Consider the following 25533-nt stretch of genomic DNA (forward strand, 5'->3'; position numbering starts at 1 on the left):
GTTCTCCCTGACCCTTCGCTCCTCAAGTATGAATCTTGATCACCTACTTGAATTAGGTTCAGGCGATCTTGTATTCGAGAGCTCCCCAAATTTCATGGGTTCGCCTCAGAATTCATCCCACAGTTTCTGTTGGTTTTCATTCTGGGAAATCAGGGAATGTTTCTTATTCACTTGGATCAAATTCATGGCAATGTTTGATTGTTGACCTGTCCTTTACAAACCCAGAAAGGCCTCAACTTTAGGTAAGCGCAGAGTCTTTGATCCAATCTCAAGCTTAAAGGTTGCATCTTTCTTTCTGGGTTTGATGATTTGCATGTGGGGTTTCGATTTGTTTGCTCAAATTTTGATATGGGTTTCAATGTATTTCTTAGTTTGGATTTGTTTATCTGGGATTCTCATGTTCATAGTGATTGGTTCTGACAAAAAGATATAATTAGCAGAAGGTTCATGGCAAGGTTTCGTAGCACACAAGCTGCTTGGAGGGTTGCTGTTTCTTGTTCTTCAAAAATAGTAACAGCCAGTTGAACTGGATATTGGGCCTGAAAGCCTGAAAGACCGAACCGAAAAGCCTAAGTTCGGTTTCTGTCGGTTTTTATTTTGGAAAAAGCCCGAACCGACAATTTCGGGTTCGGTCTCGGTCTTACTAATTTTCGGGGCTGGGCCTATAAGTAAAGATCGTTCTCAACTAGAGATTAGGGCCTTATTAATTCCTGAAAAATAAAATGTTAGACAAAACAAAACTATATATTATTTACATTACTTACGATTTTACAAGGTAAGGGGATTTAGGAATTTAATTTCTAAATTAACAACTAATTATATACATGTGACACATCAAAACACATAATCAAGTAGGTTTATATGAATGGAACGAAATTAGATATAGTTGATCACTACTAACACGTTGGCAATGTTTTAAACCATCAATCACGAATCAAAACATGTTATAGCAAGGAATCAATCAAGAACAAAAATGAACGCATACAAAGTCCTTTTTACTTCCCTTAATTAAATTAACTAGATGAACCCACCATAGTTAACCCTATTAAACATGCAATTACTAGTGGTAGCTAATCACTAACAAAAACACAATCAACGCATTAGGCACATATGGAAGTTTGATCAATTCAAGCCAAAAACACAAGTTAGAACGCTAATCAAGCATGCAAGACTCATTGTTAATTTACCTAAGAAATTATACTTTTTCCACTTTAATAATTAAGACCTAGAACGCTAGCACCTTAATATGGATTCAATTACATGTTCATCAATCAAAGCATGCATCCAAAGATCAATTAACACATATAAGATGGGATTGAAGCTCGAAATGAACAATCATGCTTACATATAATGAAATTGCAATTTTCAGATTGAAAACCTAAAACCTAAAACATGCTTCATAGTATTTGAAAACTACATATCTAAAATCAACACTTCATCCACATAAGAAATCGCAAATCATAAAACCAAAATAGAAAATAAAATCGCAATTCATATTTTGCTGTTGATCTAATGAGTTCAACTTTTATTTCAAAAAAAACATTTTGGTTGATTAGTTTTCTCTTATTATTCATATAATACACAACCTAAAGAATGGTAGATTCCCATATATATATATATATATATATATATATATTGTCACTAATATAGCATTATAGTTGGATCCATACATCCATTGCTTTTAAAAAAGAAGAAAGAAAAAAAAATAAAAAATTAACCTACCAAAAACATCATAAGGACTTGTAAAATCTAAACAAATACTAATAAATCAATCCATTAAAATCAATCAGAGTCCATATAGAATTTAAACAATCCGTGGATTAAGTAAATCCATGGATTATAAAAACTCAAACAAAATCTTTTAAAATCTAAATTGAATACACCCCCTAAGATTAGAGGAACGAAGGTGGAAACCGAACTGGCCAATATGATGAGGCAATGACAATGCCATATATGTCCAGGCCAAAACCAAGGGCTCCATGAATGAATGAACTGCAACAATTTTCATCTCAGCGTGGGATATCATCAGAAATCGTCAAAGCATTGACAGAGCAACTAGGTAAATCCCCTAATGTATGGCAGTGATCATTGATAGATCTTCCTGTAAAGAAGGCAGGTCGCTCAGGCTTGGAAAGGCTGATACTTTCACTCTTTAACATTAGAACAACCGATGACATGGTTGGCCTATTATTTGCGTCCTCTTGAACACACAATAATCCAATGCGGATGCATCTCAAGAACTCATTTGGATTGCATGAATCTTTCAGCATTGGATCCATCAACTCCAACACTTTCCCTTCATTCCATAATTGCCAAGTCTGCAATGAGCGTACATGTCAAAACTATAATCAGTTAGTTCTAATTAACCAAATTAATTCCTATAACAAAGAGAATTGACCAAATTAGTGCAAAAACTTACAAAACTGAGAAGAGTTGGTGCAGAATTTGTGGGATGAAAGCCTAAAATGTTCTTTCTTCCCGTTAGGATCTCAAGCAAGAGTATTCCGAAGCTGAAGACATCAGATTTTACTGAATACAATCCCTCCATAGCATATTCTGGAGCCATGTAACCACTAAAGTATTTGCAAAATCACATAAAAAGTCAAAACATAAAACTTGAGAGTATATACTGGGTAGTTGTGTGTACGTATATAATTAGTTACGACTTACTAAGTACCGACAATTCTCCGTGTGTTTCCTTGCGTTTGATCATCAACTCCAAACATTCTTGCCATTCCAAAATCTGAAATTTTTGGATTCATATTAGCATCCAACAAGATATTGCTAGCTTTCAAATCACGATGTATAACTCGAAGCCTAGAATCTTCATGAAGATAGAGGATTCCTCGAGCGATTCCTCCTATTATGGTGCAGCGTCTTGACCAATCCAGTTGTTCTCTTTTTTTGGCTTCTACACTCTCGCATTCAGCAAATATAATTATGACAGTTAGAATTTACAAAGAATTATGTACTTTCTCTTCAAATTAAACTTATTATTATGATATTCGATCACTTACCAAATAGAAAATAATCAAGACTTTTGTTGGGCACATATTCATAGACAAGTAGTGTTTCTTCTCCTTCCAAGCAAAACCCTAGAAGCTTTACGAGATTCCTGTGTTGAAGCTTTGCTACCAATAAAACCTCGTTCTTAAACTCTCGTACACCTTGTCCAGAGCTTTTTGACAGCCTCTTCACAGCTATTTCTAGTCCATTATCAAGTGTTCCCTGATGAGTTATATGTATAGTACTTAGTTTAAGCAATCAATCCTTTTCCATTCCATGCCCAAGTTTTGAAACATCAATCGTACGGATCATACGCACATCTCTGAAACTAATTAAGCAATGCATGTATTCTTTTTTCACTCTTCTTTTTTATCAATTTCCCCTTGAGAATCCCAAAGAATTTATTAAAAATGTAATTTTGCCATCTACAGTGTAACTGGAATTTTGAGTTCTACTATTAATCCTATACGAGTGCATATATCCTTAAATTTCTGAAGAATGAAAGGATTTGTACCTTGAAAACTTGACCAAATCCGCCTTCACCTAACATGTTATCCGTAGAAAACTTTTTTGTGGCAGCTTCGACAGTTCCCAAGTCAAATTGCAAGGATTCAACAGTTGTCATATCATTTTCCGCTAATTAAGAAAATTAAAAATGAATTTTTTAGAAGATTAGCTAAAAACGTTTTAAAAAATAAAAAAAAAATAAAAAATAAAAAAATACTGTAGTAATTAAACAAAATGTATTAAAATGTGGATAATCAACATTACTCCCTTAATATTATTACCTTCATTTTGTTGTCGTTTGGCTCTTTTTAATTTGCAAATGAAACATCTGGCCACAACCACAACTAGCACAGAGAGAGCAACAGGAGCAAGAATGCTAGGAATGACTATGGCTGAGAGTTTACTTTTTCCTGTTAATTCAATAAAATTTTCAAACCAGTAGAACTGTAGAAGTGAAAAAAATTATGAAGAGTAACAGCTAGGAAAATCTTTGCAATTCTAGATTCTCAAACTTTAAAATATAAATTTACATCAGATATGTAGGTGATTGATCAAAATTATCTTGATATTAAGCAAGAGAACACTAGTATATCGAGTACATATGGTAATATACTAATATGTATACTCGAACAAGCCAAAGCCGGACCTGACATGAGGCCCGTGAGTCGGCCATCTCAGAGCCGGTGTCTCGTCGGAGCCTAATATTTCTTTTTCTGGAGGTATTAATTAAAAAAATTATTAAGTAAATAAAATGTAAGTCTTTTACCAAACAATAAGACTCATTTAGTTGGCAAGTTGTATTCCTTTCCTTTATGTTACTCCTAGACTAGGTTTGAATCTCATTTTTGTTGTGTATTTTTTTTTCTTTTCAATTTTTTTTTTGTAAATATTTTTTTGCCTATTTTTTTCTTTTCTATAAAAAATATAGACCCATTTTTATTTTTCGCCTCAAATCTCAAAATTTCAAGTCCGGGCCTGGAACAAGCATGATGGAGGTGAATCTAATTTTTAATACTAGCTGAACTTTACCTTTCGTCACTGAGCTTGGCGGAGAAAGAGGCCGAGCCCCTGGCGCCGGCGCCAGTGCTGAAGTCGAGTTATAAAAGGGATAAAGTTCATACCTAACATTACAACTCGGATACAGAACTCGTCCTCCTTGCCTCCGGCTGCAGCAAGTCGGCAACTCCGCTATGGCTCGTACAAGACACCAATTGCAATCAGAACTAGACAAGTCCTGCGTGCACTGCTCCAAACTGTACAAGCTAATCAACCCCGTGATGTTCACCTCTCTCGTCGCGAACTTATAGCTGCTGTTCGCAGCCGCCGTGGCCACCTCCGTCAAGCTCGCCAAAACCTGGCTGAACCGGTTCGGTTCGATGCTGATGCTGACGTTTTGGGTGTTCAACAGGGACACCTTCGGCGACTCGGCTTCGACAGAGAAGAAGGACTTGTTGGAGTAGCGTAGCATGCAGTCATCGTACCATATCACAACCTCTTTCTCGACCGGGCAGCGCTGCACGACCTCGGAGGTTGCGGTGGCCACGCAGGACTTGCAAGTGGTGGTGGTGACGTCACCGCGGCAGAGGAAGAGGCCGTAGACGGTGTCGTTAGGGGTACGGCCGGAGGTGGCGTTGTAGAAGCCGGTGCGCGTGGTGTTGGAGGAGAGAGTAGAGAGGAGGTGGTTGAGGTTGGACTGGAAGGTAGAGTTTGGGGTGAAGACGGTGGTGTTGGGGCAGATATGGTAGAGGTAGTAGGCTTTTGTAGTCGGAAAGCTTAGCAGGGTGACCACTGAAAGGAAGAGAAGGATCACTTCTGCCATGTTAGTTCAGCTCTGCTTCCGTTTGCTTTTGGATTTGTAAGCATATACGTATATTATCAATGTATCACCAGCGGGTGTGTCTGAGGAGGAAGAGACAAGGAAATAGAGATTTTCTAAAACGTAGTAAGTGGTAGATGGGGACGGGAGTAGGAAAGATAATATGTAGGTTCTTCTTCTACATACATGCACCATCCGTTATTACGTGAAAATCAAATAGAGGGACGTCAACGACCCAAACGTTGCGAGCTGCCGGACCCTAAAGTCAAGTCAGGCCAGCTTTTAGCGTCTCACTCCTCCTTCACTTTACTAAAAAATTAAAAACTGGGGAAGGCAAAAAACATGTAGAAAAAGGACGTTTTTACCATTAAGGTTAAGTTAGTCAATCAAATTACCATGAGCTGCAAATACTAGAAATCTGTGCGGTCATCTTAAGACTGCGGAAAGGAATTCAAATTCTAATTAAACATTCAAGTTGTGATAAATTACGAGATTGCCAACACATCAAAATATTTCGTTAAGATATTGCTATTGATGGTAAGTAGTAATATTAAACTTTATCTGCTACCAAATATAGACCTCTATAAATTAATATTAAACAGAATATTAAACAGTAACCAATAAAAATGAGGAAGATGAATTGTTGATTGAGCCCTGGAAGCTTATACTATCAAATTCAACAACAAATATGTAATACCATTGAGGGTTAGTATGTTTGCCACATTGCTACTAAAAGTCAATATACTCATTGGCGTTGCATCTAAGAATCTGTATACTTGTCATTGATATTCACAGTTAGTAATTGACATTTGTATTGGATAAGTTTATTTGCAGACATTGCTATTGACCATCAGTGTACTTACAACATTTGCTACTAACCATCAGTATATATACTTACAACATTTGCTACTAACCATCTGTACTTACTGAAAAGTAATAACAAACACTATAAAGAAGTTGAATTAATATAATCAAAGCTCTAATTGTAAATAGAACTAAGATTTTATAGAATTTACAATACCAAAGTTTCATTTATTATAAAAATGTTAGTAAATTACTATAATTACCTCACAAATGAACTTAAAATAGATATTATAAGTTTTCCAACTATGTCGTCCCAAAAGACCACAGTAAACAGCTTCACCCATGTTCTCGAAGCCTCAAAAAGCAGTCTTCATCTTGATATATAACAGAAGCATATCATGAAGTGAGTACCTCAATAAGAACATATTCACAAATGTTATTGACCTTCAATAACAAACAACAAGATGAACAATATTAAGGGAAAAAAAAAAGCGTATGTAAGTATCCTAAAACTCAATTAAACACACTAAAATTAAATGTGTCAAACATAAGTACAGACTCCATGTCAATTCCACCATTTGGCATATATTAATCAAGCATTCTAGAGCCTAGGAATCAATTGGAAGGAATTGGCTTTCAAATTTCTCATTGATAAAGAAATGTATCTATCTCCTGTTATAGCATGAAATCAATATGCATAAGAAATTGACTCTGACTTAATAGAAAAATAGGAATTAGCCATTTCAAATCCTTACTTGCAGATTCACATCATATCTCTATCACAGCCTGAAATCAACATGTAGAAAAACTATTCCCGATCTGATAGAAAAATAGGAAATTACCCATTTCAAATCCTTACAATTGCATATTCTCATCGATCTCTCTCATTTCAAATCCTTACAATTGCAGATCCTCATCTCCTGTCTCTCTCTTTCTCTATGAATGGACCAAATCTAACCAAATTGGCGGACCTATGAATGATATAAGAAGGATACCTTTGTCAATTCCAATCTAATAAAATAATAATAAAAACAGAAGAAAATATCCCACATGATTTAGCTGATCGCAAGGTTAGGCAATCCGCATGAGAATGGATTAATGGGCCATTGCGCATGGTAAATAGTTGGCTGGGTTTGTAGTTATTGGTAATGTGCTATAGAAAAAATGTGTTATTTCCATCGGACAAAAAAAAAGTGTTATAGTAAGATACTAGAAAAAAAAAAAAAAACCCGCACCATGCTGCTGCGGAGTAAAAAGCTGAAGTACTTTTTGTTATTTTTAAGAACTTTGTAGTTGAGTGTGGTTTGAATAATAAAAATAAATTAGCTATGCTAAAACAAAATGAAAGATAGATGTAATAAAATGAAGCAAAATTATTTATGAGTTTAGTTATATTGTGTCTACTCAGTTCTAGGAACTGCATTCTATATGCAATAAATATGTGTAATGGACCATTATCTCGTCACAAAATGGCAGATGTGATTTCAGTACGAAAGATGGCCATATAGGTCTCCCCACTTTGAGTATCCGACAACACATATGCTTTGTTCTTTCTATATCTTCGTTGCTTTTTCTTGCTTGCAGGAAGAAGAAAAATATCAAGACCCCTAAAATGATAGTTCTATGCTTCGTATGCATTTCAATTTCTCTGCAAGCTAGAGATGGTAGCTGATCAAAATGTATTCCCTCATATAGAAATGTCAAGATATTGTCCCTACAATCTAAGCCTAAGCACGTCACCAAAGTGTAGATACCTGTGTAATTACACCAAAAGTGATTAAAGTTCCTTTGTAACTTCAACACTCTGTGACTCTATGCTACCTTCCAACAAATCACAACTCTAAATTATAGATTTGCTGCTAACTAAACTATTAAAACAGTAACTGGCCTTCAACCCCATGTTCTGTGTTCGGAATGAGCAATGAGCACTGAGTTAAAAAAAAGAAAAAGAAAAGTAGAGGGTGAGTAATTTAAACATAAAATAAGCAAAAGGTTATTGTGACTGTTTTCATATGAAAGGAGGCGAAAGGCTGAAAAATACCCATTATAAATCTCCAAGCTCTCCCCTGTCATGCTCTTCTCCAAAGGGAAAAAAGGCAAAATCTTTTCGTTTCAGTATGTACATGGAGGACGTTCAGAATTGGAAGGATGTTACTCCCCACCTGTAAATCTGGAAGAAGAATGAATCAGAATAAATTGGACATAAAAAAAAAAAAATTCATAAGATTGAATGCAAAATCAAATAGACCATGCAACGTATCTGATGCCATAGATAACCACCTAAATAAATGACAATGAATTCAAATTCAAATGTTCAACAGCTGCTTCATTTACATAGTATTCATTTAACGACATCAGAGCTCCATAATAACAAACTGATAACGGTAACAAAAATAAACTTTGTTAACTTCCCCATGAAAGCTAAAAAATTGCTGCTACCGAAACGAAAAGATGCTGAAGAAATGAACAGAATTTAAAAAACCATATCAGAATTGGAATTGCTCTTCGTTTGTAGACATAAGATGCTAACTCAAATAAGATCAATTAATATTCAGTACACTATAATTTTCTTAACTAAAAATATGTATTCCAATGTTTTGGAAAGAATTTGATATTTGTAGTAGAACTGAAGTAAGTTTATTTAGTTGTGTACGGTAATCCGATGCAAGCAGGGGGGTGGTAGACAATAGTTATTGCCAATTAGAAATGCACCAAATTCACATTCATTTGTTGTCATTGATTTCTGTATTTGCAGTACTTAATCATGACTACTCCTTCAACATTTGGAGTAAACTCCAGGCTTAAGAATTTAATCCAGTAAAAACCACTTTGGGAAATTTGATGTTCCAGTAAAAACCATTTTGGGAAATTTGATGCCTGGAAATTTTCATCAATTAAGACGCAATTGAATTGAATTAGTAAAAGTTGCCTTATTGTTTTGGGCCAGTGCACCAAAGTAAGTAGTACCAAGTGCATCTACTTGCTGCAACAAAATTCAAGAGAGGTAAAAACGTAATAGTAGACAATTGGTTCAGAGTTCAGATTTGCTCCATTGTAATTATTATACCTTTCTATTCTCTGCCTCTTCTTCTGATAACTTGGAACCTGCCCCAGAATTCAGTGAGAATAAACAGCTATGTCAAATCAATTGCCCTTTAACATAAAAATGCAGAGTATGTGCTTCACTTATTTCACTTCCAACTACTTGGTCATATATCATAATGGTCTAAAAGCTGTATATGATGACATTAAGTTTAGTGGTATGCATACAGAAGTGCTAACAGAGTATTTCATTTAGAAAAAGAACATAAAGACAGTCCCTAGATATAAATACGAACAAAATTGTATATGAATTTTCAAAAATTATAACTGCATAGACCTCCTTTCATCAAACTGCCCTTAATCTACAAATTCCACAACAACAATATGTTTTATTGTACAAATTGCCTGCAATAAACTTACACCTACAATAGCTTAGTAGACTATAGATTATAATAGATAGTTCTCAACTCACAGAACATAGGATTATATAATCATGTTTATTTTAATGATGAAGGGTTGGATCACAAACATGATTAAAATAGATAGTTCTTAACTCACAGAAGAATAAAAAAGGGAGAACAGTAGAAACATACTGCATTTATTTGAATTTTGTGCTAAAATTTCAACTTGCAATGCAAAAATCATCACACTAACCAACAAAGATGTATCAAAGTGACGGTAAAACAAACCATAAGGGAAAAAGCTAACTAACCAATAACTTTTTCAAGAGAAAAGACCAAAATAGCTGGTTGCTAGGACATAGAAGCCAGCAAGAAGAGGAAGCTGCCCAAGTTCATATTTTCTATATGCTAATATCTAATACTGGAGTATATGAACATTTAATTCTTTAAAACTATTTTAATCCTTCATGAGATCAGAAATTCAGAATACATAGTACTATATATTATGCCTACAGTTCATCTGGGTTTCTAAATTCAGAATGCATGTATGTAAATGTAATAGAAACCTTGGCCCCAACATCCCCCAGGAATAATATCACTCCTTGATTTTTTTTGGTTGGCAGGGAAAGTATTTCCAGAAAAATATAATCAGTTAGGGTTTAGTTTTAATGAAAATCTGCTAACTCCATTGCCACAAAGAAGTTAAGAAATTCATTGCTAACTCTCCCAGTGATCTTTAGGCTGTCAAGCACTCAGTCTTGCATGGCTTGCAGAGGCTATGTAGATCATGAAGCTTTATCTCAAAATTAAACCTCCAAACATCCAAAACAGATAAAACCCAGATGCAAGTAATGACCATTTGACTCGAAAACAGACAATCCCACAGTTTATCTTGGTTATTACTTGAAACTTTAATGAAATTCTTATGAACAACTCACTTTATGGTTGAATGACATGACCTAAAAACTTTGACAAATAGATTTCACCATTTTCCTAAAGTTGTAGTGCCTTGAGATCTCTTTCCAAAGACTCTCTTCGCCTCCCTATTATTTCAAACCACTATAATTTCTCTAGAACTACCCAAAACCATAACACTATCTTTTTGTCCTCACTAAACACCTCTTTTCATTACTAAAGCTTCTACCATCTAAGGCTTAGCACAATTATAGGGCAGTAACCCACCTTGTGTTGTCCTACATCATGCTTTGTTATCTCAAAAGCCACAGAAAACTCACCATTATTACTCTCATACATTGCAACCCAGTGCTGTTCCTAGATGGACTTAAACCATCCATAACATTTTTCATAGATCAATACAACCTTTAAGTAGAAAACCAGAATATGATTGCAACCTCCCCCTCTTGCTTTCGAAAATGTACAGTAAGAGTAAACTCCAATACACTCAAAATCTTATAAGATCTGAAAACATAAAGTAAATAACAACTTTAAAACAGCATATATCGTGAACTTTTCAGTCCCTTCTATCGGATTAACAAACACTGGGAGCCTCAACAGCATCATCATGAAAAAAAAAAAAACAAACAAACAAACAAACACAAGGAGGACTATTCTGTTTGATAAAGTTTGCCATGACTCATTAATTAAACGAATATGAACATGAAGAGGGAAAATGCATTTAACATGAAGTGGAGCAGCTAACACTCAAAAAAGCCTTCATCAATCTATTTACCCTAAACAAAAATAAACAAAAGGTTCTTCTAACTTCATCAAATAAAATAGATGTCTTACATACAGCATTGTCAAAAGGTAAGCCACCAAATTAAAGAGCACTAATAGAACTAAACTACAACATAATTATCCGAATAATCTTGCCTACACTAACCAATTCACCTATCATCCAGTTATGCTTTATTTGTTTGCAGTTGTCAAACTAAACTACAACATAATTATAAACATGCAAACACGGGGCCATCAGGAAGAAGCAAAGAGCATACCAGAGGCAGCAGCTCCGCAAACTCCCCATACCAATTGAGTCTAAGTAACAGGCTTGGTCAGCTGAAGACGAATCTTCCATTGGCCAGCCGAAGACAAATACAGTAACTACACATAAGAAATCCAAGAAAGAAGTTCAATCAGAAAAATTGAGACAAAAACCACATTAGATTCCCACAAATACCAACCGATCAAAGAAAACCCAGAGAGCTTTTCGTCTCCTTCTTTTTCTTCTTTCTCTCATTTCCTGTTCTCTTCTCTTCTCTCTCTTTCTTTTTACTCTCGCCTCCTCTGTGTCGGGGGAACAACAAAACCCATAAGAACAACCAAAATCCAACAAAACCCATCATCCAAATTCATAATAAAAACTGAGGACGAAGAACAGAAATTTGGCGAAGAATAAATCCAAGCATAAAAGGAATTACTCGCAAATCGGTTGCACCGGAGGAGCTGATGCTGCCAAGAGTCCTCCGATGCGGGTAAAACAGAGGTTGTGCAATTCTCAGCCAGCAACTAATCAGAGGAACACAGCTGAGAACATGGAGGACAAAAGGAACGGCGTAGCAGGGAAGGTGGAATCGGAGTTTTAGATGCTGACAGACAGCACCACTTTCTTCACGCGCTCCCTCTCTCTACCGGAGTGAAGAAGGAAATATCGAATATCACGGAAATATTGATAGTTCAAAAAAAAAATTCAAAGAAAATATTGAGAAAATAGTGAATATTGATAGAAATTTTATCAAAATTTTGGATAAAAATTGTATGATTAGCTCAAAATATACTAAAAATGATATATCAGAAAGATGTTAAAATTAATATCGATACTTGTAAAAATTGGAAATTTTGAGGAAATATCGAGTACATCTTGGACATTTTAGTCCTTGGTAAAAACACGATAACACTAACCAGTACGACAGATGTCGGGGCAAGAGACAGGAGGTAGGGACAAAATCGTCTTTTCACAATGTCGGCTCGGCTTGGGCCGGCACTATTACTAAGCTGATGAATAGTGAACCCACAAATAGTATATAGTGTTTAAGGAAAACCAAAATTAGGAGAGAATTGAGTAGTGCTTTCATTGATAATAGGGGCTTCTTCATATAAAGGATTACAAGACATAGAATCAGAGTTGTACAAGGAAAGATAATCGTACAATTAATCGGATATTTGTGAATATCTCCGACAATATCTCTAATTTATAACCCAATTACAACTAGGTCAAGTAACCTAGAGTTTGGGCCAGACACATAATGTGGATTTACTTGAACACTCCCTCTTGTGTCGCCCAAACGTGGTGCTCCTCTCGTTGCCTCATTAAAAACCTTGCCGAGTAACAAAAATCATGTAGGACAAAAATAACCTCGGTCGAAGGGGAAAAAGAGCACAACACACCCTTCACGTTTCGAGACCATACATGTAGACATCTCCCCCTGATGTCTGCATCTCTCCCTAATGACTATGGTCATGGGAGTTCGGATAATTTCCGCAAACGATGCTACGAACATGTTTCTCGAAAGTGAAATTTAGGCAATAACTTAGTGAGCAAGCCTGCCACACTGTCCTCAGATTGAACCTGGTTCATTTTGATCTTAAGGAGAGTCTGTTGTTGCTGATTATACTTTGTGTTGTCGCTTTTGATGTAGCCTGGCTTCATTTGTTCAAAACAAGCAGCATTATCCTATACGCTCGTAGGCTCATCTGTGGTAGACTTCAAACCACAATTGTTCGAACATGTGTGACTATGGATCCGACCCATATACATGTACGAACCACTTTGTGAAGAGCAATAATCTCTGCATTGTTCGAAGATATAGCGACTGGGGTCTATTCTGTAGACCTCCAAGATACCACGGTCTTTACCCATGGTGAACACTTAACCAGTTTGGAAATGACCCTTGTATGGGTCAGAGAGATACCCAATATAAGCAAATCTTCCAAAACACATGTCGTTTTGGGATAGGAATAGTGGACGCAGGCCACTGTTGCCAGCGTTCTTGGTGTGTGATGGGTCCGAACCCATCATCTCTCTGTAGGGATAGAACAAGTCCATATCAATCGTACATCTCAAGTACTGAAAGATATCTTTTTCCACCAATCCAATGGCGTCGCGTTGGTGCACAGCTATACCTAGCTAACAAGTTCATTACATATGAGACCGGTCTTGTGCATTGGGGTAAGTACAATAATGCGCCTATTATACTTAAGTAATGCACTTCTGCCTTTAGCACATCTTCGTCATCATCCTTCGGATGAATAGGTTCATTTTCAGGATCAAGACTACGGACGATCATAGGGGTGTTTGAAGGATTGACCTTGTCAAAATGCCTAAGCATCTATCAACACGGTGCTTAAGTTCCAAACAGAGGCATAATCGTGTTCTCCCAAAACCCTTCATCTCAAACTTGAATTTCAAGTGTTCAACGGTTTTCCTTAATTTTTTAAGGGCTTCCAATGAAGATTATGCCCAACATGAACTGTGATAGAATTTGAAACTTATTATGGAAATGCACAGGCATATCCCTTCCCAATCAAGTAGTCACTTTAGTGAGCATTTCAACCTTATTGTAAACGCGCTCTGTGTTCTAGAGCCACTTGACTTGGGTAAATGAAGTTCACCATGAACCTTCATGTATATTCCATATCTAGATCCCCATAAAGACACGTAGTGACCACATTTGTAAGCTGCATGTTCAGTTATTCGGAAACTACCAAACTGATAGGGTAGTGGAGTGCAATGACATCTATTACGAGAGAATATGTTTCATCGTAGTCGATTCCAGGGCGTATTGTGAGAAGCCTTGCGCTATAAGGCGAGATTGCCATCTCTTTTTCTTATCACGCTTTCTAACGAAGTGTTGGCATTAGTCAATAGGTTTTATGTCAGGAGGTGTTGGCATCACTGGTTCAAAAACTTTCCTCTTCGTTATAGAATCCAACTTAACATGGATCGCATCTTTCCATTTAGGCCAAATTTCTCTACGTTGGCATTTATTCATCAATGGATCGTGGTTCGATGTCATCAGACTCAACAAACTCATGCACAAGGAAATGTGTGACTACATCATCAATTATGATGGAGTTTCTATCCCACGTCTCATGTACACTAGTCTAATTTTCATAAAGCTCTATATTATCAGGAATAGGTTCTGACGTTGAGGCGTCTCCCAACGATAACTATAATCCTGAAGATTCTCATGAGATGGATTTTGAGTCTTGATGATCAAAGGATTAGAATGTGCCAAAGTATCATTTGAACCCACGGGCCTCCCATGCATCCTAGCTGGGGCCATGACCTATAACGCCAAAGTGCCACTCTCTTTGGCATTGGCGCCATGCCTATCTCCGTGTAGGGTGGCGCTACATCCTCTCGTAGGGACGTCCATCCTTGCAGGCATGTTTGCAGTATATTTGTGTGACCTCGTCACTTTAACGGGGATCGAAATGAGACATAGTGGGGACAGGCCATGACAATTCCTGTCGTTTCTGCTGAACATTTGTGTTCTTATCTCCCCCTAACGACTGGAAGACTGTCCCATCAAAGTTGTGGGACCCCTATCTGGGGCGCCGCGACCCCGGGCCAATGAGAAACCTACATGTCACTAACGGCATCCCGATAACTCATCAACCCGAAATCGCAAGGCCTTTTTGGTTCAGATTGTTGGTTTATAAAACACTTTCTTGGACAAAAGTCACAAAACATTCTAGCAACCAGATAACATATTTTCGAAAGCAGAATTTAAAGTGAGCTAAAAGATTTGGGCTTATAATAGGAGCCCAATTTGGAAAATAACAAATCACTAAGTAAATACAAGTATGAGAGACCCGCTCCAGGGTTACGGGTCTCTCAAAATTTTGTAAATAACGAGTAGAAAACAAATAATTAAGGACTAAATTCTACTTACTACCCTGTACTTTCAAGGGTTCATCAGTTTAGTGCCTGCACTTCTAATTTAATCAGAAAAGTCCTTGCACTCTCCAATTTCATCAAATCGATCCAATCCGTCACTATTCCGTCAATTTTCAAGAAAATTTTCCAAACTACCCATCTGCATTCACAACACTGACGCGTCGGTGGGCTGCCAAGCGATGGGTAGTTTGGGAATTTTCCCTGTGAGAAGGTCCCACTCAGCATTTTAACAGCGAAAATTGACAAAATAGTGACCGATTGGATCGATTTGATGAAATTGGAGAGTGCAAGGACTTTTCTGATTAAATTAGAAGCGCAGGGACTGAACTGATGAACCATTGAAAGTACAAGGTAGTAAACAGAATTTAATCCATTAAGGACTAAATTCTGCTTACTACCCTGTACAGAATTAAATAAGAAATAGGTAAGTTACTTCAAAATCCGATGAGGGACCAAAACCCTCTTTCAACAAAGTCAAAGAGAAACGCGCCAAGCCGGGCCATGTGCCTCCTCTGTATGCTCCCTGACCACATACTCGAAACCTACACACTGTTGTAGGGGTGAGCTTTCGTCCTTGCATGCCCAGTAGGGGCCGACCCAACCATGCTAGGTTTGAAAAACAATATACTTGAAAATATTTATTACATAATATTGTGCACGTTTATCGAAATATGCTTTAAGAAAATAGGCAACCACAAACTTTGTTTTCTTTTATAAAAACATATGCAGTATACTTCACACAACTTGGAGCTCCAAGATACTTACATGCCGGCTAAAATAAAACAAATCGGTGACCGACTCGGCTCGTCATCCTTCGAGAACCGGCCAACTACTATGTAGTCCTTGTGACTACAAGTAGCTAAAGTGTCCATTTCCTGGCTCTGAGTCTCCTATGACTGGTTCACTGTCTATACTTACCATTCCTTGACAAACATAGGAGCACAGCCCCCTCCGGAGGTTCACGGTTATTAACACCGTGAGATCCCTAGGAATCTACCCGTTTAGGTCCCATTCACTTTCAGGTCACAAGCACAAACATACAATGGGTACAGTATCTCAACATGCAAGTCTAGCCTCGGTTTTTGCAATAAATAATTATCAGTTATGGAAACACGGATATCACGAGGCATCGACTAATGAACAACCAAAAACGTACTTGCAGGCAACATATTATGATACTAGAGTATTCCACATATAGAAAAGCATCTAACAAGGAAGGGACAACTCACCCTACCTGGAATTGGAGTGCTCGTCCACACTTGGATCTGTTTCTGACTTTCAATCCTTCGTCTAATTCCAAGTGCACACGCTTGAGTCCTTTATAATAAAATTGAGTCAATGAGTAACTTAATGTCATTAAAACTCAACTAACCGAGCAACCAAAGCATTTATTTAAATTCCTTAAAGTCCAACGAATTATCTTTTGATCGAAACAGCGATTTAGAACTTATGCTTGAAAGAGTTTCCTTTAGTAGATAAAATCTATTATCCATTCCTAAATAATCCAAATGATGCAGCATTTGAATCATTTAGGATATGGTCATTATACTTGGCACTTTGACCTTTATTTGTTTAGCATTTTACTTTAAGAAAACAAAGGATAATTTACCATTCTCGAATGATTTAGCTTACCATGTTCATTCCGAGATATGATACCACTTGAGTACTTCCATTTGTAAATTGTTTCATGAACTTCAATCCAATATCCTAATTTAACTCAATCAAACAAAATCCACCATTTTCATTTCCGAACCCCAATCAACATTGATGATTACTCAAGCTCCTCATTTTCTTTTACAACAGCCATTTATTTTTAAGATATGGAAATTCAAACTCCGTCATCGTTTTAACTAATAACACTAATCTTCTCCACACATCTAGCCATTTCATGCTTGTCTACATTATACTTTATTGTAATCGATAACTTTAAGAGGCATTAATCAATCAAGCAATTAACTGGGTTCCCACCATTTAATCAACAACAATTCAAACTCAATGCTTTCAATCGATAAGCCACAGTTACAACCATTTGAACATCACCACACCAACAGTACTCGGTAACTAGAGACCCAGACCCTTACCAATTCTTCTTCTCCAAACTGAGGGCTAATTCCAATTGCTGCAATCTACCATCAACAGTCTGGTAACACCTAACAAATACCAGATCATCAGTAACCAACCCTTGACCATTTCGGTATCCCAAAACAGAACCTGCACATGGTTCTTACCTTCTTCGATTTGAATTGAAACTGACCCGGCCAGCAGTTTTCTCCTTCTCCAAAACTTCCAGAAACGCAGAAATCCTTAACCTCACACAATCCAATCTGAACAACAACAATTAGGGTTTTCAATCTAAATCGAAGCAGGAACCTCAACTAAGAAGAATGGATAAAAATCCAGCTTACCCGAAGAAGAGGATAAGCTGGTGGCGCTCACGGCGGCGTCCACGGTGGAGGTGGCTCTGGTCGGAATCGGAGGTCGGGATTTGGGGGTTTTTGGCAATTAACGCGACGTTGGTCCTATTTCTAGAGGTGGTGTCACTCAAGCGAGGCCGGAGAATGGTGAATCGATCTCAACCGAATAAGAGATTCTGGAGGCGCTCGTGTAGCTTTGTCCGGCTTCGGTGGGTGGCGGAACTTCTGGGTTTTGCTCCTCGTTGCTTACTGAGTCAGGCAGCGACGTCGTTGTGGCGAGGTGGTGGTCGGAAATCGACGGAGGAGGAAGCGCAGTGGTGTCGGGGTTTTTGGTGGTCGCGTGAAGAGGTTGAAGACGATGGCATTAAGTGGCGGACGATTGTTAGAATTTCAAATCCAACTAGTTGCCCATTCGTCTGTAAGGACCCATCATAGAGTGTTGTAGCGGCGAAATTGACACATAAATGGCACACTCAAATATGCGTAAGTACGATACTTATACCCAGTCACTAGCTGTGACGCAGAAGGAGATTGAGTGGCTGTGGGTCATAGATGAATTAGCATAGTTGCATGCGATATTGCATCACCCCAAGCGGATAGAAGGAAATTGGTGCGCATTACCAATGTCTTGACTACCATTGTAGTCATTTCCGCGAAACCATTTCGGTGTGTACATGGGAATATGATGTCCAACATCAGTCCCATTGCAATAAACATCGAAAGTCTTTGATGTAAACTCTCTAGCACAGTCAAATCCAATTTGACTGAATAGGATGATTCAAGGAGTGAGCCCATTGTCATATGATATGTGCTAGGAGTGTAGCATGAGCAGCATTACAAGTGGACAATGGCACAACACGTGACCAGCGTGTTTGCGTGTCAACCAACATCATGAGATATTTAAACGTCCGCAAGTTGGTAGAATCAATCCATAGAATCCCCATGGATTCTATGTAAGAACAGAATAAGTATTTTCATATCCTTTACATAAGACAATCTCAGTCCTAATTTCCCTAAGGAACGGCTTTGTAAAACGAGCGAGAGGCCTTAGAATCAACTAATGAGGATTTTGGTTGGGCCTAAGTGTCTGAAATGCTATTGAAGCAAAGTTGGTGATTGCAACATCACCTGGGGCATCATCACCATGATGTATGTTATCCATGGCGTCATAAATAAGGACTATGCCAGCCCTAGGCTGGTGGTGGACGACGTCGGTCACACTTTGTCCAGGAATCAACTTTTGATTCATGCTTCGTTTCGCTCAAAAGAAAGGATGTCCATGTGAAGTCTTTAGTAGATGGATCATCATATCATGACCAGGATGACCTATCCTGTTGTGGCAAAGCCAATATGTGTCTAAATCTAAAAGCCAATATGTGTCTAAATCTAAGAGATCTTCTCTCATGACTTTATGGGATTTAATAGCTCGAATAGTGACGTAGAGTCCACTAGAGAGACACATAAACTTCTCTAAGATGCGTCTTTGTTTGCAATCTTTAGAGGTATTGCAAAGGAACTCATTTCCATTCTCTATATGAATTTTCGTATGGAATCCGTTGGCTATTCATAGGTGTGATTTGCCCTAAGAGTGTAGAGATTTTTTGTGATAGTAATCAAGTTGCCATTTGGCAGGGGGGACTTGGGCTATTCCATGTCCTTGAATTAATACTAATGACCCAACCATTGTAGTCACAAAGTAATATGCTTAGAATCAAAATAGAGTCATAATGAAAAGAACTCAAAATTTTATTCATAAGCCAACGGAGTACATCATTGTCTCTTAACCATTAGGAGAATCTAATCCAAATGCTAGCTAATGCAAAACAAAGGTAGTCGTTTGACTTCTTTCGGTAACTCTAAAGTAAATATGACCAGGTGAGTAGAGAGATGTACGTGGAGCAAAGCTCACTTAAGTATCACTAGCTTATCTCAAAACCTTCCTAGACATCATACTCATTTTGGATGAGCCTATGTGAAGAAAAACAAAACCAATGGCATTTACTACGAAGTATATGGCAATTGCCTATTGCTTCTCTTGGAAAAATAAAGACTTAAACAGAATTGGCGATCTATTGATCCCAGCCAGATTTGTAGTCTTCAACCCTTCACTCTAGATTATCTTCTTGATCCTCTTGTTCCACATAGTGAGCTTTTCTTGCTTCACAAAATGCTTTGTATGGGGTGGCAATTTCTTCACGAGCTCTACAAATGTATGCCCAATGACCGGATACTCCACATCGAGAACATACATCTCTATGCTCAGACTCCATTGATTGAGGCACTTTAAAAGCTTCATTTAGATGGCTCTTAGTGTTGGTGGTGCCACCAATATGGCCAGAGGCGTTGCTTCCCTCTCTCTTTCCACGTTGACCTCTTCGGTTCCGTGTTCACCTATTTTGGCAGTTATCTTCCCAAGTAGAGCGATTATATGAACCAAAATGTCCAGAAGTATCCCTAAGATTAGGGTTTCGCTCTTAGCGCCCTCTCTTAGGGGCGCGACTATAATTGGATTCCGGAATATGATTTGTTTCCACGAATCTCAAATTACAGTTCTTCACAAGGATTATGTCATGCTTTTCAGCGACATTCAAAGTTCCAATGAGCTTATGAAACCTTGTGATTTGTCCTGCAGTAACATCGATTCGATAGTTCTTAGCAACCATCAATGCAGAGACGGGGAAGGTAGAGAGAGTCTTCTCAATCAACATTGCATCTGTGATCTCTTTACCACATAATTTCATTAAGGATACAATGCGAAGCTCTTCCGAGTTATAGCCAAGAACTTATTTGAAATCATAGAAGCGGAGGCTATGCCATCTCACTTCTAGGTTAGGAAGCAGGGAGTCATGGACGTAGCCAAATCTTTATTCGAGTAAGACCCACAGCCTTCTGGGGTCTTCTTCATTCATACACTCGTACTTGAGCGAATCATCCATATGACAAGTCATTAGGATGATGACTTTCGCCTTATTTGCCTCTAAGGCTGCTCTATTTGCTTCCAAAGCTTGAGCTTGCTCAACAGTTAGCACGTCCTGACTAGGCTCGAGAATAGTATCCAGGATTCCATCGGCCTTGAGATGCTGGTGGACATCACGAACCCACCTGTGATATCCAGAGCCAGTTGTTCCCAATGGAGCAAGTCCAATTTATTCAGGTTACTGATCATCCTGAAAAATAACAAGAAAAAGGGTTAGTTTCAGAGCGGATAAAGCTACCACGAAAACATATAAAATTTCTGAGCATAATCGCTCCCAAGAAATTAGGAATTTCTGGGCGTAATTGCTTCCAAGAAATTCAATTCCAAGAGGTATTGAATTAAATCGAAACAATGACGTAAGTGGTCTATCATAAATTCTCTACAAACTCTAAGTTTGGAGATCTCAACAAGCTCCAAGCTTGGAGTGAGCGCGAACCTCCACAGTTCGGTTTAATTAGGTCTCCCCTATGACGAAGAAAGGGGGGGGTAGATGAAGGGAGTTTGCAAGTCCCCGAGAAAAACAAGAGAAATTGAATAAAAACTCAAAAACGGGAAATTTTAGTAAAAATTACCTCGAAATAAGTCACAAGAAAATTTGGTAGGAAAAAGTCACCTGAAATTTGGCCGGAAAGTCACCGGCGGTGGTTGACCAGTGGGATGGACGTTGACATCTTCTGGGCTGCTGGACTTTCTGGGCTGGTCCCCCTTTTTTTTCTTTTGCAGTGGGCCACGTCTTCTTTCTTGGGCCGATCTGTTTCTGTTTTTTTTTCTTCTGCCTTTGACCTAAGTGAAGGCCGCGGGGCCCCTCTATTTTTCTTTCTTTCTTTTCTACTTCTAGCCGCGCCTCCCCCCTCTTCTTCTTTCTTTTCCTTTCATTTCTTCTTCTTGTGGCAGTGGGCCATGTCTGCCCCCTCTTCTTCTTTCTTTTCTTTTTTTTTCTTCTTCTTGTGGCAGTGGGCCACGTCTGCCCACTCTTCTTCTTTCTTTTATTTTTTTTTCTCTGCCCAGCATGGGGGCTGCTCCCTGCTCCCTTCTCTCTCTCTCTCTCTCTCTCTCTCTCCTTTGACTGAGAGCTCCTTCTTCCTCCTTCCTCTGTTTTTCTTTTTCTTCTGTTCTTTTCGTTGGCAAAGCAAGCGGGAGCCACTGCTGCTGGAGACCGCTAAGGTTGCGCAAGAGAGCTGGGTGGGATAGAGGTGCAATTAAATGGCCGGTAACTGGGCTCCTGAGATCGAAGGCTTCGAGTTGTGCGGCGGAGGTTGCTAAGGTTTGAAGGCTATAATATTAGGGTTTCAAGGTTAGGGCTTCTTGCTGATAACGTATTTAAGGAAAACCAAAATTGGGAGAGAATTGAGTCATGCTTTCATTGATAATAAGGGTCTCTTTATATAGAGGATACAAGACATAGAATCAGAGTTGTACAAGGAAAGATAATCGTACAATTAATCGGATAGCTGTGAATATCTCCGAGAGTATCTCTAATTCATAACCCTATTACAACTAGGTCAAGTAACCTAGAGTTTGGGCCAGACACATAGTCTGGATTTACTTGAATATATAGCACATTTTTAGTTGGTGTGGATCATTATTATATGAGCGTGTTAAATTAATATTAAATTAATACTAAAAGATGTTCAAAAACCATGTTCTTAATATTATCTATATACTAATAAGATGTATCAAACGTTCAAATCTCCAGATAAGTAATCTCTTACAATCAATTTTCAGTAAATTTTCTCTTTTCAATGTTACATAAAAAAATAGAGGTTAAATTTTATTTGTCTTTCGACATGAGAAGTGTCAAATGCGAGGACCATGTAAAGCATACTTTTGTTTGAGATTGACCACACACTATAAATTTTTAGATTTTCTAATCGAAATGAACTTAAACCGAGTTTCTCGCTGACAGTATAGATGGAATAACTAAAATTATGTGCTATGCAACGTGAAAGACTTTAGAAACTCGATTTCTTGTAGGGAAGACATATTTGCGTGTTGAAAAGTCTTAATAAAAATCATTATAACAGTCAAAAAAAGAAGATTGATATATAGACACTTAGACAGGAATGAAAGATCAGAAAGAGAGTGCACGTACAATGCAATATTAGACGAAGTTTGTTTCTAAATTTACACTTGATTTAGGGGATATCAGATCTTTCTATATAGAAGGCAAGTCGCTTAGGTTTGGAAAGGCCTAATTGATCAGCTTTTAACATTTGAGCAACCGATGACATGGTTGGCCTATTTTAGTGGGAAAGCTGGTGGAGTTTAGGGTTGAGGTTGGAATGGGAGGTTGAGTTTGCAGTGAAGACGGTGGTGTTTGGGCAGATATGGGCGAGTTAGTCAGCTTTTGTGGTGGGAAAGCCGAGCAAGGTAACTATTAAGAGGAAGAGAAGGATCACTTCTATCATACTTACCTCAACAACTAGCTACCAACTCCCTAAAAGTCATGCCATCTTGTACATCAATGACTTGTTATTAATTTCCCATAAAAGTATTTGCCTGTTGAAAAGTATAGGCAATGACAATGCCACGTATACGTCCAGGCCAAAACCAAGGGCTCCATGAATGAATGAACTGCCACAATTGTCATCTAACTCAGCGTGGGATATCATCAGAAATCGTCAAAGCATTGACAGAGCAACTAGGTAAATCCCCTGATGTATGGCAGTGATCATTTATAGATCTTCCTCTAAGTATACACCAAATATGTGTTTGGCCCAAACTCTAATTATTTGTTTCAGTTGTTATAGGGTACAATCTTCTAAATATCCTAATCAATGTTTGATTAGCCCTAAACCCTAAATCAGCTCAAACCCATAACCCTGAAACTAAAAGCCCAAATCCTAGAAAAGGAAAAAAATAAATAAAAATAAAATTTCTAGTTAGCCTCACTGGCCCTTGCACCCCCCCCCCCCCCCCCCCCGGGGCGGTAGCTATCAGCCCAAAGCCAGCGCACATCTTCTGCCTAGCCTCCAGCAACACCGGCCAATAGCAACCAAGACAGACCACCGACCAGCATTTTTCGGCCAACTTCCGAAAGCTTTTCTCTAGGTAATTTTTCAATTGAAGTTCCCGCAGTGAACATGATCGAGAGTTTAGTTTCATTCGAAAACATGTGGCAGCTTCTTGCAAATGAATCTATTTTATTTAGTTATTCAGTTAAAACAATGAGTCGTTATTGTTGCAGATAGCAACAACCATTTCATCCAACATGCGTATTTTTGAGGCAGAAAGCCATCCTTTCAACCAGCCAACCTTGAACACAATACTAAGTTCGGCCAGGTTTTTCCATCAATCTTCTGGCCCTTGCTTAACTCCTTGTTCCGTAAACCGGTCGCTAGTTGATCTGATCATTTTATCTAGTTTTTGTACTTTCTTTTTCTCTGGGAACTTGCAACCTCCGTTCTTCTACCTCCCACTTTCTTTTCACATGGGATTCTTAAGCCAAACTATGGGAGTTCGTGCTATCACTAAACGAGTAGTTTGTTGAGAGTTTTTAACAATCGACCTCTACATCATTGTTTCGATCTAATCCAATATCACTTAGAATTAATCAAATTTCTTGGGAGGGATTACGCCAAAAAATTCATATTGTTTTTGTGGTAGCTTTTTCGCTGAAACTAACCCCTTTCCTTGTTCTTTTTTAGGATGAGGAACCTGAATAAGCTGAACTTCCCTCCGTTGGGGACAAAGGGCATGGGATATCACAAGTGTGTTCATGATGTCCGCCTACATCTCAAGGCCCAAGGGATCCTAGCAATGATCCAAGAACCTAGCACTGATGTGCTCACCAAAGTTGCTACTAATGCTTTGGACGCGAATAAAGCTAAAGCCATCATCATAATGGATGAATCTCTTCAGTTCGAGTATTTGAATAAAGAAGATCTCAGAAGGTTGTGGGTCTCACTCGAAGAGTGCTTTGGGAATGTTCGTAACTCCCTACTTCTAGACTTAGAAATGAGATGGCATAATCTTCGCTTCTGTGACTTCAAGCATGTACTTGATTACAATTCTGAAGCATTCCACATCAAATCTTTAATGGAGTTCAGTGGTAAAGACATCACAAATACTATGTTGATTGAGAGGATTTCTCCACCTTTCTCGTCTCTACAATGTTAGTTGCTAACAACTATCGCATTGAAGTGAATGCGAGACGGATCACAAAGTTTCACGAGCTCATTGGAGCCACGTCTATTGCTGAAAAGCATGACAACATCCTTGTACGTGAAGAACTATAATTTGAAAATCGTGAGAACTAAAGCTGTTCTGGAGTCCAATTATAGTGGCCCCCCTAAGGGAGGATGTCGTGAGTGAAACCCTAAATCTAGGGATAATTCTGGACGTTTTGGTTCTATAATCGCTCTGCTCAGGAAGGTAACCGCCAAAATAAGAGGACACCAAATCGAGCAGTTAATCGTGGCAAGAGAGAGGGTGGAAACACCACAACCATGTTAGTAGCGCCACCAGCGCTAAGAGTTGTCCTAATCGCACCAATACTTTTACTTTCATTTTACGACCGAACTCCCATAGATCTTCTTGTGTTATTGAAAAGCCTTCAAGTTCTATGACCACACTTCGCTACTGAAGATGGTAACAATAGTGTAATACCGAAGAAATTCATATTTATTTCTTGGAATTTCCTGTAATTAATAAAGTGTTCGTTAGTACAATTTCGTGGTTCGAGGATGGAGCGGAAGTGTTTCGGA

The 25533-nt window shown here is 38.2% G+C and overlaps 2 protein-coding genes and 1 long non-coding RNA gene across 4 annotated transcripts; 1 reads left to right on the top strand and 2 right to left on the bottom strand.

Moving 5' to 3' along the window:
- Window positions 1–2009: 2009 nt before the first annotated feature.
- Window positions 2010–5436, bottom strand: LOC112179145 (cysteine-rich receptor-like protein kinase 10). Its single transcript, XM_024317480.2, has 7 exons — window positions 4543–5436; window positions 3795–3923; window positions 3521–3642; window positions 3018–3228; window positions 2671–2911; window positions 2420–2573; window positions 2010–2318 (listed from the first exon to the last, which is right to left on the bottom strand). Exons 1-7 carry the CDS (start codon window positions 5330–5332, stop codon window positions 2010–2012), a joined length of 1956 nt encoding a protein of 651 aa, XP_024173248.2. The 5' UTR covers window positions 5333–5436.
- A 2586-nt stretch (window positions 5437–8022) lies between these two features.
- Window positions 8023–12197, bottom strand: LOC112176122. Of its 2 annotated transcripts, XR_005804147.1 has the most exons (5): window positions 11955–12197; window positions 11718–11820; window positions 11532–11637; window positions 8175–8303; window positions 8023–8061 (listed from the first exon to the last, which is right to left on the bottom strand). It is a non-coding gene; the product is annotated as an uncharacterized LOC112176122 (long non-coding RNA). The 2 variants fall into 2 exon arrangements; XR_005804146.1 differs by lacking the exon at window positions 8023–8061 and having other exon boundaries at window positions 8093–8303.
- An 11841-nt stretch (window positions 12198–24038) lies between these two features.
- On the top strand, window positions 24039–24946 carry LOC112177797. The gene is made up of 2 exons (XM_024316053.1): window positions 24039–24109; window positions 24475–24946. Exons 1-2 carry the CDS (start codon window positions 24039–24041, stop codon window positions 24944–24946), a joined length of 543 nt encoding a protein of 180 aa, XP_024171821.1.
- The last annotated feature ends 587 nt before the right edge of the window (window positions 24947–25533 follow it).

Source organism: Rosa chinensis, chromosome 7 (assembly GCF_002994745.2).
Source record: "Rosa chinensis cultivar Old Blush chromosome 7, RchiOBHm-V2, whole genome shotgun sequence".
NCBI lineage: Eukaryota > Viridiplantae > Streptophyta > Magnoliopsida > Rosales > Rosaceae > Rosa > Rosa chinensis.